Raw genomic sequence first — 20,490 nt, forward strand, 5'->3', positions numbered from 1 at the left:
GTCACGGACCCGTGCACATTCCGCTCACTTAGCAGAACAGGATGCTGGCGTTTAGCCTATCGAAACGCAGCTTTCCATTTGTGCCATCTAGTCGGGCCAAGGTTAGAACTGCGTTGGCAAATCAACCCCTTCCCCGTGAAGGCCCATTGCTGTGAATCTCCTTTCAATATTGGCTGTGCCAGTCTGGGTCCACAACCCGCCTCAATGACGGGAGGTTAAAGCACCGGCGGATGTAGTCGTTATCTTCAAATGACTTGTAACTCAAATGAGCTCTCGAGGGTTGTGGAAGATTTGTGCGGTCACTCTAAAGCACGTGTTGTGTCACACTGCGCGCACCAAAAACATGCTTACAATGAAAAAGTCGGAGCAATGCTCTTATAGCATCCAAATTCTTGCTGTACGCAACTACGGCGAGTGGCGTTTAAACAATGCGTGTCGAGTTTGTGCCGGATAGCGATTACCGGTTCGGTGATGCGGAAAGGCGCTCAGGTTGTAAGTTCGCTCGGCCCCGGGTCGCTGCGGCCGAGGTAGGGTTGGTAGCTCGTAATCCTCTGGGCGAACAAACACGGTCGCATGCGCTCGATGTAAACTAGACCGAACCTACTTGTGACGCTGGCTCGTTAACTGGCGCTGACCTTTTCCCGCTTAGTGCAGAGGTCGCTGGCAGGGATTATACCCTTATCCGGCGGACTCAGTCGACTGGCTGTGTAGGCGTATAGAGTATAGTGCGAGGGGGCCCCCTGTAGTGGAAGGAAATTTTAATCTTTGAATAGGGAGTATAAAATGACAGAAGTTAGGGCCGGGAGTGAGGCTAATTTGCATAGCGAGGACGACACGGGTGCGATGCAGTAAGGAACAAAACGTTCGTTCGAGCAGCGACTAAACATTTATTTTGTTGTGCTTAAAGGCCAACTCCAGGATTTTTTTGGATATTTTGAGTTGATAACCACATCACATTCCTTGTAGTCCCCTCGCTCCGGTACGAAAGCCCTTTGCCAAATTACCAAATAGAAGTATTTAAAAAGAGCGAAAACTGGGAAACCGAAACTAAGTAGGGACTGAGAGAAGAGCGGAAGAAAGAGGTGCCGTAGTGGAGGGCTCCGGAATAATTGCGAGCACCTGGGGATCTTTAACGTGCACTGACATCGCACAGCACACGGGCGCCTTTGCGTTTCGCCTCCATTGAAACGCGTCCACTGCGGTCGGGATCGAAACCGATCCGAAATATGGCCGAACCCGGAATACGGCCATCCAAAGAACGATAAAAGAACTCTCGCTGTCGGAGAAGGCGCGAGCTCCTGGGAACATCGTAAGAGCATGCCGCACGCTTTTTGGCATATAAGACGCCAAAATTCTAGCGCTTGGCGTGCACTTCCCGCCTAGGTGTCGCCTCTAATGCATACGCTCCAGCATAGAGTTTCTTACTGTTACCTAGAGGGAAAGCTGGCGGCACTGCACCTGTACCTCCATGGGCGCGCAAAGCATCATGGGGCGATGAGCTACTTGTTGCAGGAGAGTAGGTTTTTTTTTCAGGAACACAAAGTGGCTTTACAGAGATGTCCCATTCCGTATCCACGGCGCGCTCCGCGCGCAGACGACTTCGGCATCAAAGTAGTGCGCAAAAGCCATAGTAGCGAGAACGCAACAGCACACGACGCCAATAAAAGGTTTTTGTTTTCCGAAATGCTGTGGAAAAACCTTTTAAGATGTTGGAGGCACATTTTTTTTTCAAAAACATATTACTTTTCAAAATTGCGCCTGTTAAGCACGAAATATTGGCTTTTGTGGTCTGCAATGCTTGGCCGATAGGAGAGCAAGCCATCGCTGATTTTGAGCAAACTTTGCATTTACATGCTTTTCTGCTCGTTTGTTGCAATTTATAGACAAGATATTGAACGTTAGGACATTCTTGATCACCGAACAACGTTTGTTTTTCATTATTTTTTGGCCAAAAGTCGTGGTTCTGCAGTCGGTAGCTCTCCGCCCCATGATGCTTAGAGCGCCCATGGTGGTACAGGTGGTCTCGAGGAAGCTTCATGCAAACTCCCATAGTCGGGGCGCCAGCTTTCCCTGTAGTTAATAGTAAGAAACTCTATGCGCTCCAGTACAGAAAGCGCCATACGGCAACAGTTCGAAATAAAAAACAAGCAAAGCATAACATTGCTTGGCGTTTGGCTGCCAGAGACATCGTTCCCCAATTATTAGCGGCACAGGGACACAACAGCTTATCTGACGGGCAAGCGCACCAGGGTGGCTAACAAGCACGTCACGGCCGCCATCTCTGACGTGTAGCCGGCTCTGGGCAAAGTGCTGCGTGTGCACGTGCTGCCATCTCACGGTGAGGATTTTCCCGAGGGAAAAGTAACTGGCACACTGCCTGCAATGCCACAGCGCGCAAAGCTTCTTGACCATCCGCTGCTGTTTTCTGCCATACCAGTGGCGGCCCGAAGCCAGTAACGAACTGCGGGTCCCAGTAGTACCACAAATACACGTACTGCATTTTTTTCTATTACCTTTTGCCGGAGCCACATGCTTATAGGCGTTCGTAGTGAGTCCTACTTACGTGCAGTGGTATATTCGACAAAAGAGGCGCGAAAAGTTACTCGACGGCATTCCTTACCTGCGACAGAGTTGCGCGGAATGGTACCAGTATTTTTCAATGGAGCCTATTGGTTTGCCATTGGATTGTTCTGTGTCACAGATATTCAGTAATGTATTACTACAAAGCGTTTCTGGAGACTAAAAATACACTGTATACCGAGTTGTATATTTTTGCAGCTTTGCGTTTCTGAAAGAATTCAGCATCACTCTCCCGTGCCGTTTTGCCCTCAATTGTGCCGAAGTTTCTGTTTAAAGCGCATGGATGCAAGAAAATGAAGATAGCCAACGATCCCAGTTCTAAACGCTATACTGATCGAGTTGTATAACAATACAACGTGGCAGTGCTTTTTTCGAACGTGAGGCCCCCGCGTTCTTTTATCGAGAGATAATAACTTGAGACACTGCAGCGCTGCACTGAATTCCATGGTAAGGCTACACTGAATTTCTGATGGGATGGAACTTGAAACTCCACGGCGTTGCATTGAATTCAATGGTAAAACTACACTGATTTTCTGATAGTGTGGAACTTGAGACTCCGCGGCGCTGCACTGAATTCGCGGTAAGGCTACACTGAATTTCTGATAGAGTGCACGGGTGTGCGTCCGGAACTGTGCCAAACACGCGGGAGATCGAAAAATAAGAATGTCTATAGGAGTGTATTGGTCTGTAACAGGAGTGCCGAATACTCTGGAACACCGGGAACATAAGAGAACAAGACTACACCATCTCGTATAGCCCGGATCCAGCTCATTCATTTATTTTGTTCGATTCCTGTATGTATAGATCCAGATGTAGCTTGTTTTTTGTTTCCTTTTGTTCCTCGGTGATCAGGATTGGTTCTCTGCGGCCGAGCTAACTTGTCTCGGACGAGAAGTGTCTGTTCCGAGGAGACTCGCGGTGGTTGTGAAGAGGCGGGGAAACTTCGCACTGCTCGGCTGCTTCGGTTTGTGTAGCTTGTAGTCCCTGGGGGGGAAGATTGCTCGCTTCGCTTCTGCCCGCATCACACTCGGAGTTGAGTTAGTCACGTTCGAGGCTCCTGCCAGTGATCGGTGGCGGAGGCAATATTGTGTATTATAAATGTTATTTTTTTTTGCAGGTGCTATATTTAGACTTATGTAGTGTTTCCTTTCTCCTTGGCTGGCGTGCTAACTAGAAAAGGCCTGAGGGAAGGCTGGGCTCAACTTGTACTATCGGCAAGAAATGAAACACGATCAGCGAAATGAGATCTTAGCCAGGGGAAGCTCAATACTAGCGCCAGTCAATTTCCCTTCGGAAGCGCGAAGATTTTCTTCAGAAGTTTTGATCAACCTCGAAGAGCTGATATATTCGTGGTTTTGTGTTGGCATTTAAGTTCTCTTGTTCTTGTTTCGTTTCTTTTGCGGCAATGCGACTGCTGGTTTAAATTATTGTTTACAAACGTAGATACAAACCGGACTCTCGAAGGGAGACAGACGGACGACAGGTGACAGACGACAGACACAGACAGACCGACCGACCGAGCACGTTAATAAACAAACAAGCGAAGTAAGCAAATTAACTAGCTAACAAACTAACAGTGTAAAATGAAATGAACAGAAACTTACTGCCGCAAAGTACTGCAGCGACTTACGGAAAGGAAAGCTGTCACAAAACGACATGCAAGTTGTCTCAAGAACGAACGACTTCTGCAGGCACCCGGGCCGTCTTGGAACGCACTGTGCCACCAGCGGAAGAAAAAGCTTCGCTACCAAACTGAGCAAGAGATCAAATGGGATGCGACTAAAACGCGGCCCCATTGTTTCGCAATCGCCGTGTCTTGGAAGGACAGCGGACACGGGGTATAGGAGAGCTCCCATTTGCTCGCTGTCTCTCCTTGTATAGAGAGCGCACCGATAGCGCAAAGCCCGAACAAGACGGCTTTTCGACGTCAGCTTCTCGACTTCGCGAAGTACGGACTCACGCCTCGGGAACCTCGTTAGCATTTCCACGACGTCCCGTGAGGGCTTTGCAGGCTGCAGGCTGAAATGGAGGGATCCGCAAATGGACATGGGCAGAAGTGGCGTTCCGGAAACTCGCGAGTGCTTATTTTCTCCGCTGCTGTCTGTTCTTGAGAGCTCCTTTCGAGCCAGTATTGGCTGTACTGTAGTGGGGCGCGGGCGAAGCCTTTGCCTTAAATCGTTGCCGATTTCCTCCCGAACGCCGTACGATATTGGCCTCGATTCCTTCTCCTTTCCTTTCGTTCTCTCGGGTTGGCATATCTCCCTTTGTGTCGTTCGTTTTCTTCTCTACTTATTCCTTTCCTGGCCTGGCGTTTCCGTCTTTTGTCGGTTTATTTTTCACTGCTTTATTTTTGCTTCGTTACTTACCACGTATTTTCTTCCTCCTTGTTTACTGCTATTTTGATCCTGTCGCTTATCCCGTTATTCTCCTTTACTTTCTTCCTATTTCGCTTTCCCTATTTAATTTCTTCCTGTTTCTCTTTTCATTTCAGGAATCACAGGAGAACGCACTTCTCATTTCGTATTTCGCTTTGGTTCCTTTTACACTGCCTCCTTTTGCCATTTTTCTCAATATGTCAGTTGCTCTCCACTGTATTTTCTCTCGCTTTCTTCCTTCTTTATTCCATTGTTCGTTCTTTCTTCCTTACTTAGTTCCGTGCAGCGCGCTGTGATAAGTCATCCAAGCACTTCTACAATCTCTCTCCCGGAACACATTTTATACTGAGCTGGAATGCATACATCTGGGCCCTCAAATGTTCGGTGTTCGGAAACGAATCCGAACTTATGTACCTCGTGCTCCCTCCTTTAGACGGGGCTATTTCTTTGCTTGTATTCGTTTAAAAAGAAAAAAAGGGGGGAGGGGGGGGGGGTCGTATCTTATCGAGGCCTTCGGGCGACGCTGTAGTGCGAATTCGATTTCTTCAGACTGAAATGTGATTGAGCCAAGCGGCGATTCGAATTCAGCCCGCTGCGTCGGTCGTCCCTACCGATAGGAAGAGCCGCGGTTTTGCCGCCATCTCCTTTTTTTTCCCCAGCATCTGCGCGAACAATCAAAAAGTACCTACTCCGATAAATCGAGAAAGTAGAACGTATGTGCGAAAAGAAGCGCGCCTCGGCTACAGACGTCGCTCGCATTGGCGCCGGGACCGTTCACGGTTTCAAACTGTACGTGCGCGGGCCGGTTTGGACGTGACTCCTCTCTCTCTCTTTTTAGACCTCGCTCTATACTTGTTTGTATCCTTCCGCGCCTTTGGTGTTACGCCGAATTCTGTCCCTGACATTCGCTACTGTTCTCTCCGCGGACTGGAATTCACGGGGAGACGCGCTTTGGCTCCGTACTTCGTCCCGCAGGGCGTCGTTTGTGAAAAGGAGTGCTGCATTCCAACGAAGGTGAAAAAAGCGCTCTATTGCTCGTTTCTCGGCGTATGTGTGGTTTTGTTTTTTTCCTGTTTATCTTTTTTTGTTGCATTTCAACGCGTCGAATGTCGCAAGCGTGGTCGACATATATGTGTGCACCTAGCCACCTATAGACGCTCTGTGGGTGTCTTCTTTTTTAGTTATGTGCGTACGCTTCCATAACGCTTTCTACAAGAATGAGCTGGAAAACAGAGGACACTGAAAAAACTGTCCCGATGGTCTTCGAAACAAAAGCCGTTTAAAGTTCGGACGAAGAGCAATGGACACGCCCTGTAATTTGAGTCAGCACACCGTAACCACGACACTTCGATCTCCCGTAGGATATAACACTGGAAACTAAAGCGCGCAAAGCGGCTTACGGCCTTAAAGGTCATTCAGGAAGTGACCTCGATTATTATTATTTAGCCATTGTCTTTTCTTTTTATCCTTCCTCACTCAGCGAAGAGTTGTTTAGGGCCCTTAATATTCTTTGATTACGGGGCCATGAGCTGTGCTTTCAGTTGCGCCTATTGCACATGCTTTCTGAGCGTCGCATACCGCGACTGTCTGATGCACTGTGCCTTGTATCGGGCTGTCTCCACATGGATATCGCTTCGGATATTCTATATGCAATAGGGACAATCCAACAGGGCGCTGTACGTCACGTGGTTTTAATGAGAACGTTGACAATGTGGGCGGCCAGAGTCTCCCCCCACAACTATCACGAACCTCGCAGCGTCGAGTCACTTCTCATCTTCATTTCAGGCGCTAGAGACGCTCGTGCTTCGCAGAGCCTCCCGCCTTTGCTACGTGTATTATGTTTCGCACTACTTGTGTACTAAAGATCGCCTTGATTTGATCGTAATTGCAGCAGTGGTGGCAGCAGTTAGTAGCCACCCTTACAGAAATTTCTTTAGACAGTCTATAGATTTCTGTCTATAAAGTTTATAGCCCCTCTATAGACAAACCTTAGAGAACAGCCTATAGGCAATACAAATCCTATAGACAGTCTATAGACAATATATAGATGTATGGCCGCACACATTTAGTAGGCTTTTGTCTATAGAGTCTATAGACTATGAATAGACAAAAATAAATATCTATATGAAGGCAACAGAGTCTATAAGAAGTCTATAGACTACGAATAGACAAAAAGAAATATCTATACGAAGGCAACAGTCTATTAGATGTCTATAGACTGTCTGTAGACCATTTTTGTAAGGGCACCGTGCTTTATGTCTTTGCTAGGGCACTAACGCATCGGAAGTCCGCATTCATGGCGTGCCGGCCGTTGCTTCCGCGTGCCTAGGCAGCAGCTAGTGGGTCGAGAGGGGGGGCACTGGCGTATATAGACTGGAGAACGCTGATCGATCATTAGCCGCCGGTCGGTCATTAACTGGCACAGAAAGCGGGCGCGACACGCCCCGCCTCCACCCCGTATTTCCGGGGCTGTCCCACTTCATACTGGCTAGCAGCAGTTGTCCACCCCCTCCACCAACCTCCACTGCATGGTCGAGCAGAGGAGGATGGAGAGCGGACAGACACACTGTGTCCCGCTTGTCGGACACGCTCCTGTACCGGCAGGAGGATATGGTGTATGCCCTTCCTCTCTGCCACTCTCTCTCTCTCGGTGGCATTGATTGCTTCGCGCTGCGGGTCGCCGTGTCCTACTCGTGTTCGTCCTTGGGCGCCCTGCCTCGTGGCGTGGAATGACGGCCCTTGTTCCCGCTTCTCTCACTGGGTAGATCTCCTTCGCTGCCGTTGCTTCGCGGTCCGCTTTAGAGAAGGGCTGGTAGGAAAATGATTACATTACGCTGTTGGCTTGGCGGTAGAGAAATTCAATTCAATTTATTTCCCATGTATACATGGTGAGGGTCGAGGGAAAAAAAGCCAGAAATTGTGGCTTGACATGCCCCTCGGCCCCTACATTGCAGGGCAGCAGGCAACATACATACACAAAAATCAGAAAAGACAATGAGGAAATGAAGCGTACTAAAAAAAATGACAACAAAAAAGCAACAGAAAAATATACTTCAGAGAAAAACATGTCATTGGTTATTCAAATCAGGTCAACACTTTGTGGAACGAAATACGAAAAACACTTTATGGAATGCTGGCAGGGAGGCTGTTTTGAGTTCAAGACGCACTTTTGCTAAGCTTGCCCGTTTTTTTTTTTTTTAAAGAATAATAAACTGACTTTCAGTGCATTTCGGATGTAGGTGGTAAACTTCGCGTCGCCCGCATTATCAATACGTCCCAGACATTGCTATATCTCTTTGCACTCTAAGATTATTTCTTCAAATTGCTGTGGCGTATATCTGTTCAATTTTCTGACGTCTGACTTGCACGCACACACTAAAAGAAAATTGTAGATAATGCTCGGTATAATTTTTTCCTTCGGTAATTATCGCAAATATTAGTTGTATATTTGCTCCAAAACAAAGAAAAATTTAAAAAGAAAACGTTAGACCTTTGTTATCCCTAGCGATATGTTATAACTCTTGAGCAGCTGGACTACTTACATAAAAAATATTTTCCTCTTTTTAAGGTTCAGTTTTGAGACTTCTTTTTCGCTCAAGTTTAACGTTTTGTCGTCGTGGGCGGCCACCGGTCCAGCGCCGTAAGAGACACCCCGGTTTGCTTGTTTTTGTTTTAAACGCGGGGGGCGTTATCTTCTCATATGAAAGCGACGCCTTTAAACTCTTTATACTTTTCCTACAAAGCCAAGGCGTGAACACTTTAGCCTTCTTTGCTCATTATCCTTTCTGCCTTTTTTCTCTGGATATTTGTTAAAGAACCCCCCCCCCCCCCTCCCTTTCCGTCCGCCCCCTTCGCTTACGCGGACGATTAGTGCTAAGTTCTAGAGCGATATTAACGGTGCATGCGATCCGAGGGTCACAAATTTAGGAGAAAAAAACCATTAAGAGCACCTAATCTCAGTAATGAGTGCCTGTAAAAAAATGGTTCATAACGCTCAGTGAAACTGAAGGGAGCGGAAAAAAAAAGTGGGCACAGGGATGAAATTCCATTTTTCTCGTCGGCGTCTTGGAAAGGAGCGACCTCTCAAGGACTCCACAATAACTAGTATTGCTATGCTTTTCTGTGCACGTTTTTCCTAATTAATGTTCGTCGGCGCATAATAAGCCCGGGCGCGAGTGCCTGTGTGAAAGGATGCCTTGGAAGCATGCAGAAGAGGAATAAAAAAGAATTACAAAACAAAATAAACTGTGCTCGCATAATTCCACTGTTATGTCGCTGCTTTTATGCTTCGTGTTGTTGGTCGCAGTGGAACAACGTCGATTCAGAATCGCGAAAGAAAGCATTGAAAAAAAAAATCTAAGCGCGTAATTTGGCGCGAAATTCGCCCTGAAAATAAAACACAAAGAGGAAGAAAACCATCGAAAACACTGTCGAGGGTAATTTTTTGGGCCAGGCTGTGGCACCAAATCGGGTTTCTTTTTTCCTCCATATCTGATGTCGAGTGCCATTAAGGCACCTCTGCGAATGTAGAATAAAAAGCAAGGCTGGTTTAATTACTCGCGCAAGCCCCTCTCTGCTTGGTTGAGGATACTGTAATTGGTTTTTCTTTTTTCGCGCAATCACGAGAACAGTATGGGTCGCCTTCATGCTGTTACTATCTGGATCCTGGATGGCGGGCAGCTGTTCTTTGTGCCATGCTGCGGCAAAAGCTTTAAAGAACTATTATGTAGTGCCTTAAACCTTTCTTTTTCTTTACCCAGAGTTAAGGAGCAGCAGTATAGTGTAGTGTTCCAGTAGGCGGTGAAACGAGAGGGGGGGGGGGGGGGGGGCAGTGGAACAATCTTAAGTGGCGCCGGTACAATTGTTCAGGAGGTTTGCGCGTTTTATGCAGCGCATAATTCGCCAGCGTGCTCCCCGGAGTAATTTGGTGCGACTAAATTTCTGCTCTCTAGCAAAGGCTCGACTTCGATTTGGGCCGGAGAACGGCGCGTGACGTCATTCGTGGGTGTATGACGTAGGAGACGGTCACGTGGATCAGCGGAGCTGTGACAAAGCCGGTCTATTGTTCTCCCCATCGCGTGGGTGGTGTTTGATCTGCACTCTAATCTCTTGGTGTCTTGTTTTATTTTGCTTTTTTTTCTCGATAAATTGTTTTCCCAGGTCATCTTACGCACGAGTAACAAAATTCAAAGTGAAAAAATAAATAAAAGATCACAATTAGTTGTCCTCGCAGCTGTCTTAAAAAGAAACCGTAAAGTTAAATACATTCTCTCATGCACATACCTGTGTATTAGGATGCGGAATATCTACCTGGGGTGCGTTCAAACTAATAGCATGTTCACGTGTTATGAGCTAGATTTGTTTTGAATACGTTGTTCGCCCCAGTCTTTGCTCTCTGAATTCTGTCCCTCTTCAGAAACCACAAGAGTCAGTGTATTCGTCCCTACGAAATCCGCAAATGATTTTCAGCTATGTTTGCCTTCCCAGCCATAGATGGTTCGTCAACGGTCGGTGTACTGCACCATTGTGCGAACTCACAGTCCTCAATAGATTTCCACTTCGTTAAGCTGTGACGTCACCAAGGCGTCCCTGCTTAGTTTCATAAACTCGGCGAAGTGGTCTGAACTAAGTGCCTTGTACTTCCTTTCCTATTCAGGAGCTGTTGCTCCTTCGTTTCTGTGGATGGACGCAGCGGCGGTTAAAACCCGTATTTGGTTCGCCTCGTCGTCGTGTTTTCGTACTCGACGCGACCTCGAGTTATCGCCGAGCCGGAGTCCCTCGACCACCCAAGAGAATTGATTGCAATTGCAGCGAGGCACCACCGTCGTGATCCAATTTGTATTGGCGCGAGACATCATCCCAGTGTTGTTCCGTGCCGGTGGAAGCAAGATGCATTGCTTTCCATTGACCTCACTAATTGAGTGTGTATCCGTTTGTTGTTGCTTGTGCTTGCTGGCATTCGAGCACTATATTGTAGTATAGCATGTATAGCATATGTATGCTACATACAACATGCTATATTTACTATATATACATATACATGAACAGCACATATAGGCAACATGTATGAACACACGCGCAGTACCACAGACACACTTAAACAGCAGCGTTTTGTTTATTCTATGGGGTAGGTTGATACTGTCGTCCCTTTATTGGCTGTCCCTTTACTGCGTTTCCGCTTTACTGCTGCACACATGTATGCTGCGTCTCGGCTGCAATTGGATCGTTTGCGTTCGTGATAACGGCAGCTGCCGTGATCAGATAGTGACCCGTTTTATTTGCGAATAGGTTTACTGCCGGATGGTCTCAACTACGTCGTTAGTCGAATGTCTGAAAAGATGGTAATATGCCAGAGGCTCGCCCGCCAGGAAAGTCATTAGCTTTTCCTCGCGACATGTCTGTACCAGGCAAAGTATCCTTTACAGGGGTTAGAAGTAGAAGTAAAAACGAGCGGTAAAAAATAAAGGGTGGTGGTTTTTTTTTTTCGGGGGCGGGGGGGGGGGGGGGGGGGTAATTCTTGCTCACAGCATTTCTAAAGGGTGTGCTCTTAGTTATCTTACATTCGATTTTCCGCTGGCTGTTATGAGTGATCGTTGGCTGAACGCCGGCCATTCGCACGGGGCTGTCCATTTCTGCGGAATAATCTGGTCACGTTAGCGGGGCGCTGAGGTAGGGGAAAAGTGTTTCGGTAATGAAGTGCCTCCATCGTCTACTTTCCGCAGCATGAGAACAGAGATTTTTGGAGAACATAAGGCAAAGAGAACGCAAAAAAAAATACAGGTGGTGTTATGAGCGGTGCTTTGAATCTTTCGCACCGCTCGAAATTGCGAAGTAATGCATTAGTGCTGTTGAAGCGACGCTGTTTCCCGTGCAACCACAGCGTTCCTCTACTGGTGGCATGACTGAGGTTAATCAGCGACATAACACATGAAGGTGGTTATATATATACACACAAGCAAGTGGCTTATGTTCATTTCGACCTCATTGAACGAAAATTGCTCACTGTGGTGGCTTTTTGAAATCGTTTTGTCGACTAATGATGATAGCGGAGATAGTATTCAAGCACAACCCGTCGCACGAGCCGTTCGCAGGTCTTTTTCTTCTCTGGGGCGGCGCCACTGAAAGCAGAAAAAGAAAAGAATGAGAAGAGGAAGAAAGTGGCATCGCTGGTAATCGAGCCAGCGCACTTTCCAACATTACCCAGACGCTGGTGCACTGCACCCTCACGGGCAAAAGACAAGGATAGCATTGTAATACACGTCTCGACTTATACTAGTCTATGTCGGTCCCGTCTGTGGCGCTGCAGTCGCAAGCAGTGCCGGCCGCGTCTTGAGGGGGCGCGGTAGAGGAAGAAGAAGAAGGGAACAACAACAGCGTTGCCTGCCGTTCCAAGGCACCGTCATGAAGGGAGAGTCGAGCTGCAGGTATTCGCCGAAACGCGACTTCGCGGTGGTGAAGACTGATATTTCGCAGAGGTTCGAAGACCGGCCCGCGTCCGGAGGAAGTCAGAGTACGTCCTCTGCCGGGCACCTTCACTGCCTTCGTCGCGGTCGCGGTGAAACGCCGTAGGTGCATGCGTCGAAGGGAGCTTCGCGCACCCCTGTTCACCTGTGTCTTACAGATCTCTGCATGAGTTGCACGAAATTTTGTGTAGCATGCACATTACTCTGCCTTAGCGAGCGAGGCAGAATTAAGCTGGCATGCGTGTTGCTTGCTGTAGCTGAAAGGCCTGTCTTCTTTCAGGCAATGTTGTAGTGCTTACTTGCAATTGCGCTGTACGTTCTGAATGAACTGTCGTGTCAGTTTTATTGTCCCTTTTCTCCATTCTGTAACCAATATATCCCTTTTCACCCAGCACTGCTCTTAGGTGAAAATGCAATTGTCGACATGTCCTGCGTTTTTAGATTTTTAACAGAAGTTGGTGTTCTTAAAAGATGTAAAACATGACCCAGTGCTTCGCCAATGCACCTCAGCCACTTTCTCATCCCGGCGAAAAGGGCTGAAGTTTTGTATTGATCGGTTGGGGGCCTCTAGTCCTTGCACAGCCAAGGACGACTGATGAGGTTACACGAACTCCTTTGAAACATTTAATAATAGCTATTTATCAATATTGTTTTCATCTCAATACTAGGTAGAAGGAAATAACTTTTTCAGCTTTCCACACCGCCAATTTTTATCTTTTTAAAAATCTCCAGAAAACAATTCTTTATACCTTGAGCTTGGCGCATGATAGCCTTAGTCGCTTATGTGCCATTAAACCCAACACAACACAGTTTTATTGTCTTTGCACAAAGGTGGCATGGCAAAGAAGGGTGTGTTGAATTGCAAACTATGTGGAGATTTTGCCCCATATTTAGGTTCAAACGAATGTCATAAGTGCAAAAACAAATTGGTCTGCCCTTGCTATTTGACTTAAGATGAGGTTTACTTTTTTCCTTTTAATTTCCATGTGTACATATGGTAAAGCAATGTTGCATTGCATTCATAATTTGTATAAATGATTTTTAGTAAAACTAGCAGAGGCAGTTTTTTTTCTCCACAGTTGTCGCTCGGCGAGCACGTTAGCTGACCAATTGTTTTTTGCAGTGCATGTTTTTGTCCTGTAGTATTCTGCAAGTCCAGTACTTGCCTCCAGCAATGCCCAGGACTGTGACAATTCAGAAACTTCTTTAAAGAGTGGCTGACATTGTTACCTCATTGACATTTTGTATGCCAGATGCCATGATGCTAACCATTTAATATTGACCCACCTAAGGGGACAAGGCCACTTTGACAGCACTGGGTTGGTCCCCTTATCAAACATAAGCTTTTCGGACCATTTTCACATCGTTCAAACTAACCTAAGCTTAGCTTTTTTTCGACACAAGTAAAAATTTCTCTTACTGTATAATTGTGGCGAGTAAGCAGTCATGAGAGCTATGCTGATGACTTCTCTGGCATTTCTTCCTTATGCAGCCTCGTACACAGACACAAGCTCGGACGATGAAGGCGTGTCGCCCCGCGAGAAGGTCCAGAAGAACTCCAAGGGCTTCAGCGAATTCTGCGTCAAGAACATCAGCCAGGCGGCGTTCGGGCGGCGTGAGATCGAGATCGCTGAGCAGGAGATGCCTGGTATCATGGCATTGCGTAAGCGTGCTGAGCAGGACAAGCCACTGCAGGGTGCCAAGATCGTTGGCTGCACACACATCAATGCACAGACAGCCGTGAGTAGGACATCATTACCATAGTCTGTGCCGCTGTTCTTTGATTAGTTTTTTTTTCGCTTTCAAGGATGTGTTAAACTCCTCAGTGGTATCTTATTCCACCAGGCTCCTACCCATATCACACACAGAGAGCAAAACTAGTGAAGGAACACTCACAGTAGAACAGAAAAATACTGGACATTGCTGATCTTTAAGCATTCATTTGAAAGTCTACCAATGTCTTGTGGGTGGGGGGGGTTCTAAAAACTGTTCAACTGCATTGCTTTGCTGGTTTGGTTTCGTGCAACCATGTGTGAACTAGCCCAAGTCTTCATCCTTTTCAACGGTGTTGCAGTCTGATTAATGCGCATTATGCCATATGCATGCATTATGGAAAGTTTAGCTACCAACCCTGTTTTGTTTGTTCAAATGCTGCCAGTGCTTGGACAGGTGCAATCTTGTATGTCAAGGATATTAAGCATGGCTCATGAAGGCATTAAATGCTCTTAAGGTTATTGCAGAGGGCATTGTGTGTATTGGCTGATGTTTGCATGGATGAGTTTTTTTTATTTTTGTCTAGGCACATGTAGATGTCTTCCAGTTGAAACAAGAACTGCATTTTCAGTTTTAGCCTAAGCGACCTGGCCTAGTCTGCTTGGGCACCATGTTCTGTGACAACATGTTTAAAGTTTCTCGCAGTACGAAAACCTCTGCATTGTTATTCTTTGTTGTGTTCTTGGTTTTTATTTGCTGGATTGCACGTAATCAGTCATCCGTGCCTTGCCACCCTGACTGTGTCTGCAGGTGCTGATTGAAACACTGGTTGCACTTGGAGCAAGTGTGCGATGGGCTCCTTGCAACATCTACTCAACCCAGGTGAGTACATTTATTGTGTGCCCTATAGAAATCTTACTCGAGAAAATTTGTATTTCATAACAACTTTTTTGCCTTTTCTTAGAATGAAGTTGCAGCTGCTCTTGCTGAAGCAGGTGAGAAAAAACATTATGCAATGTTTGGTGCACAACAAAATTGTGCAAAACTGTAAAGCGATGTTGTTTTTGGAGGGATGGACTAGATACGAAGAGAAAAGAGTAAATGAGGGCTGCTGAGGGTCAGATTGTGCAACGTGCTCAGGAAATTTACTGATTAATAGTTGAAAGTTATGGAGAGGCTTGTGTCTGGCAGTGTGCATGACTAATGATGGCATCGATGATTCTTGACAACATAACCTACACAGTTAAGACATGTTGCATATAAAGCCTAGGTACATGATTTCAGTAAATAGTGTGCAGCATGCATGCAGTTTTTAATTTTCATAAGAGTGGCTGTTTCCTCACTTACGAAGAGAACATGCTCATAAAGAAATCAAAGATGTGGTCATTTCTTGAGTACATGGGTGTGTTTGTGTTTCACCTCCACCAAGATACATGGCAGTATGCAGAAATGTGCATTATTTCGATGAAGGCAAATTAGATAGAAAAACGTCTATGTGCTGTATGATGTCAGCGTATGTTAAGAAATGCAAGTGGTCTAAATTAATTCTGAGCCCTCCACTACAGCATCCGTTATAGCCGCTGTGTTCCTTTGGAATGTTAAACACCACAATTTATATATATTTTTTTCTCTGGGATTGATATTGTGCTGAGAGATATTTTTGTTCTTGCTGAAGGCCTGTTCATGAATCATGCCACTGCTGTTTTTCTTCCTTTTCCAGACATATCTGTTTTTGCCTGGAAGGGTGAATCAGAGGACGACTTCTGGTGGTGCATAGACAGATGTGTTCATTCAGAAAACTGGCAGCCAAACATGGTACTGTATTGCAGTTTGTTTTTAGATCTTGCAAAACATTGCTTAAAGAGTTATGTAGATAGCAAAATTGCATGTGAGGTATATGACCATGCGAAGATAACGCAGTCATACGTTGTGAGCATATTGACCGTGTGAGAGCTATGCATTGATGGTGAATTAGGTACCAAATCTTCAGATCCACATGTAAAAAACCTTTTATAGAATTTAAGTAATGCATTATACTGTTGTTGACTGGAACTACATGGGGATATTTGAATGTTGCACATGCTACCACACCTCTTTACATGCTGTTCAGCATCTTGAAGGACATAATATAGCTCAAAACTCTCTCTTGCATTTTCATTGCACATTTTTTATGTGGGAAATATACATTCCAAAATCACCTCTTGTCAAAACTAACATATTTTCATACTTTTCATTTAATCAAATATTTTTTGTAGGTGCCACTTTCAGGACTGATTTTTACCATGCAAGATTTTAATACTGTGCCATGCATGTGTGTGTGCATTGCCAGAATTTGTTTAAAGCCATTGAACTACTTTGTATGTTGCAGCACCAAAGAAAAATGAGCTGATCCACATTATCCAATAAGCTATTTTTCGAAACCTTATGGAGTTCAATGGCAACAGCAACATTGACAAATTTCTATTCCTACTTTATCGACTGAGCAGCACTCAAGTCATGATAATGGTCTCCCATGTCAACATTACCCACTTCATACTTTAGAGATCAGCTGTGAATTCTGGCTTTTCTTATACTCAAAGAAAATTGGTAGCTTTATGGTATAGCTGGCTGCTTGTACTTAGGCGAAAGCTCAGTATTTACTTTCATTAACCTTTCCAGCCTTGCGTTGTCTCTATGAATGTTATTGCATATAAGGCATATTGGCAAAGCAGGAATAGTTTGAAGAGGGCCTTGTGGCACCTACTAATATGCCTTGCATCTCTTACAATATCGTCACAGGGCTCCAGGTGTGATTTGATGATAACTTTTATTTTTAAACTCTCCTTCTCCCTTCCCCTCATCTGTACACTTCAGATCCTGGACGATGGCGGTGATGCGACGCACCTGATGCTCAAGAAATATCCGGCCATGTTTAAGATGATCAAGGGTATCGTCGAGGAGAGTGTGACCGGCGTCCACCGCCTCTACCAGCTCTCCAAGTCTGGCAGGCTCACTGTGCCAGCCATGAATGTCAACGACTCTGTCACAAAGGCAAGGCGAACATTTGTGATGCCCTTTACTTACTGCCTCAGCTGGTGTGCTGCTTTTTCACAAGTTCACCGTTAGCCATTTCTTCTTCAGTCTAGAGCACTTTGAAGCAGACCACTTTGGACATAACCTGAATGCATTAATGTTCTCTCTCTGGAAGGTTACACTTGCGATCAGGTAGAAAAATTTCATTAGTATTGGGCACCTTTTGCTTCATCTCTTCTAATCAGTGTATTTTTTTTAATGCTACTGTGGATGCTGCATGCTGCCTGCTACATTTTGTGTATCTAAGAAACTGCTTTAAAGCAGCTGATTTAATAGTGAAGTGGCCTAGTGTTTGTGTTAATTGCTTTTCTTTTTTGTGAAGCGATGTATGAACACGTGAAAGTTTTAAAATAACGGTGGTGGTAACATCAGCATTGTTACATACTGTAGAAAAGCCGCTGCAGTGGCTCAGTGTTAAGTTCCTCGGCTGCTGACCCGAAAGACACGGGTTCGATCCCGGCCGCAGTGGTCACGTTTCGACGGAGGCGAAATGGTAGAAGCCCGTGTACTGTGCGATCTCTGTGCATGCTGAAGAACCCAAGGTGGTTGAAATTATCTGGAGCCTTGCCCTATGGTGTCTCTCATGGTCTCGAGTCGCTTTGGGACATTAAACCTCATAAAAACCCCCCCAAAAAACCAAACATGATCTAGAAAGTCTGCAGGTCTTGATATTAGTACGTTATGCTGTCGTGTTTGTATCATTTGTGTAACTCCTTTTGTGTCCTAATGTCGTTTTGCTCTTGCTTCCATTTCTGTGCAGACAAAGTTTGACAACCTCTACAGCTGCAGGGAATCCATCCTTGATGCGTGAGCACATATTTTGTTTTTCCTTAAGTGTGGTTTTAATCAAGTTCAAGTGTGATTGAAGGTTGCATCAGTCATCTCTGGGAGCTGCACGTATGCATGTTGACAAGCTTGTAAATATTACAGCAAATTCCCTTAGTACTGCAGCCCTTTTGAATGACATTTGTTTATGCGTAGCAGTGCGTATTTGGTGCCATTAAGCTGCTTTCCTGTTGTTTGCTGGCTCGCAGGCTCAAGCGGTCGACTGACGTGATGTTTGGCGGCAAGCAGGTCCTTGTGTGTGGTTATGGTGAAGTGGGCAAGGGCTGCTGTTCAGCCCTGAAGGGCATGGGAGCCGTGGTGTACGTCACTGAGATCGATCCCATCTGTGCCTTGCAAGCCTGGTGAGTTGAACTTCCTGAGATAATACAAGACCCCTTGTTGTGCTCTGAAAATGAGAGGGCTAGTGATAGTTGGCTGGACTGCTTTTCCATCAAGGTTTCCAAGCAAGCCTTCAACTTGCTATGCTACCTTCGCTGACTAGCTACAAGGGCAGGCCAATTAGCCTTTATTCAAATTCAGCAAAGTGCTGCCATCCTTGTGAGATCACAAGGCCAAAATACACTTGAGATGTGTTGCAGGCCTAGAGAGTCTCTCAGTATCACATTCATCTGAATAGGTTAGGCAAATGGAGCGAACTACCATTGCATAATTTGGACTCATTCAATAAGCGCAGGTTAATATTCTCCTCCTACTGCAGTGAGGTCTAGTACAGACTGGGATAACTTTAGCAGAAAGCCTCAGTTTTGAGGAAAAATTTTTCTCGTGGCAGCATGGACGGCTTCCGGGTCGTCAAGATCAACGAAGTTGTTCGCAACATTGACATCCTCATCACTGCCACCGGCAACAAGAATGTGGTCCAGAGAGAACACATGGACAAGATGAAAAACAGCTGCATTGTCTGCAACATGGGCCACTCCAACACAGAAATCGATGTGGTACGTATCTTGCTGCTCTCTACTATTTTTTTTTGTGCAAACTCCTAAAGCGTTTAGGTGCAGAATCCATTAAGATTGAAGGAAAAGATGAAGCCGAAAGGTTATCAAATACAAAATATAAAGAATGAAAGGAGTGCGCTAATGTTGTTTCATTTTTTTCGTGCTCTCCAGCAAAGCCTGCGGACTCCTGAGCTGACCTGGGAGAAAGTTCGTTCCCAGGTGGACCACATCATTTGGCCAGACGGAAAACGCATTGTACTACTCGCTGAGGTGAGCCTGTCTTGCAGTACGTCTGGAAAATATAAGTGTGCTAAAAATGTCACTGGATGTGAGCACGTGTGCAGTGTTCTAACGTAAAGTACATAGCTCTTGAGACTTCACACTGTTACAGCTGTTAATGGAAATCGGCTACTGTCGATACTGCCCTGCCATGCTTGATAAGTATTTGTTGTTCTTCCAGTGGGATTACAAAGTGTTGTTGTTTATAGGCTATTTGTAGCAATAAAACTGGACACTTCTGAAATCACAGTGTGGTGGTCTTTGTTTTGTTAGACAGGAAAAGACAGAAACAAAGATCTTGAGTAGACGGCAAAGCACCTCTTCAGAGAGGACAGAGTTGAACACATTTTGTCTTTTGTTTAATATCGCTCAATCATCATAAACTTGTGTGCTTAACATAGTAGAGCGAATTTTTCACTTACTTCGCTTCTCACTTTCAATGCATGACAAGCATATTCACAGTCTTGTTTTCACTCGGCTGGAATAACATTTTTCTATTGCAGCACTAGTGCCAGTACACCAAAATTTACTGTGAAAACATTGCATATGAAACAAGAAACAGAAAGCAGCTTTCATTTTGAGCTAAAGTTGTAGTTATACCATATTAAAAGAATTGAGCAGGCTGAATAAAAAGAATAGGCATTTGACATCATGGCAATGATGCTGTCAGTTGTTTCAAATTGTTCGGTGCAGATATTTCTTTGAAAGCCATGATAAGTATTCAGTGTTAATTGTGCAGTAGGGCAGACATTTACATGATAGAAGGCAATAACAATGCACCTAACTAAAATTAGCTGATCAACTTTCATATTTTTGATTTTAGTGCACAGAGTTAAATTGTGAAGTTCAAGGGCATCAAAATTGAAGTTGAGCCCTGTTTTTAAATTTCAGAATCGGTTTTATGGTTCATGGTATCGAACATGAGAGAAAAGGCTTTTGAAATGTCTTCTGGGATATAGAGTGTGTAGACGTGATTCTCTTGACGATACCACATGTGCATGGGGACACCGTTTTAGCTGCATGCACAGTCAGTGCAGATCTGATCATTTCGTTCGTTTTCATGTTCTAGCAGTGAGCAAGGTAACATTTTCTTGGAGAAAAGATTGTCTCTAATAACAGAAACTGTTTTGGGTATGAAGAGCTTTATGGTGCCATAAAGCTGCGAAATTGCCAAAACGGTTGACATTACAGTGACTAAACGCTTTCGAAGATGTATTGTTGGTGTGT

At 45.3% G+C, this 20,490-nt stretch overlaps 1 protein-coding gene across 4 annotated transcripts in view; it reads left to right on the top strand.

Moving 5' to 3' along the window:
- Nucleotides 1-20,490, top strand: part of LOC144107682 (adenosylhomocysteinase-like 1) — an 86,861-nt gene that overhangs the window by 61,651 nt on the left and 4,720 nt on the right. For all 4 annotated transcript variants that reach the window (XM_077640801.1, XM_077640803.1, XM_077640802.1 and 1 more), the window contains 9 exons: nucleotides 13,911-14,158; nucleotides 14,942-15,013; nucleotides 15,096-15,126; nucleotides 15,852-15,946; nucleotides 16,985-17,161; nucleotides 17,964-18,010; nucleotides 18,238-18,390; nucleotides 18,819-18,984; nucleotides 19,156-19,254. In XM_077640801.1, coding sequence (XP_077496927.1) covers nucleotides 13,911-14,158; nucleotides 14,942-15,013; nucleotides 15,096-15,126; nucleotides 15,852-15,946; nucleotides 16,985-17,161; nucleotides 17,964-18,010; nucleotides 18,238-18,390; nucleotides 18,819-18,984; nucleotides 19,156-19,254 — 1,088 coding nt within the window. The remainder of the gene's footprint in view (nucleotides 1-13,910; nucleotides 14,159-14,941; nucleotides 15,014-15,095; nucleotides 15,127-15,851; nucleotides 15,947-16,984; nucleotides 17,162-17,963; nucleotides 18,011-18,237; nucleotides 18,391-18,818; nucleotides 18,985-19,155; nucleotides 19,255-20,490) is intronic.

This window comes from Amblyomma americanum, chromosome 10 (assembly GCF_052857255.1).
Source record: "Amblyomma americanum isolate KBUSLIRL-KWMA chromosome 10, ASM5285725v1, whole genome shotgun sequence".
In the NCBI taxonomy this organism is placed as follows: Eukaryota; Metazoa; Arthropoda; class Arachnida; order Ixodida; family Ixodidae; genus Amblyomma; species Amblyomma americanum.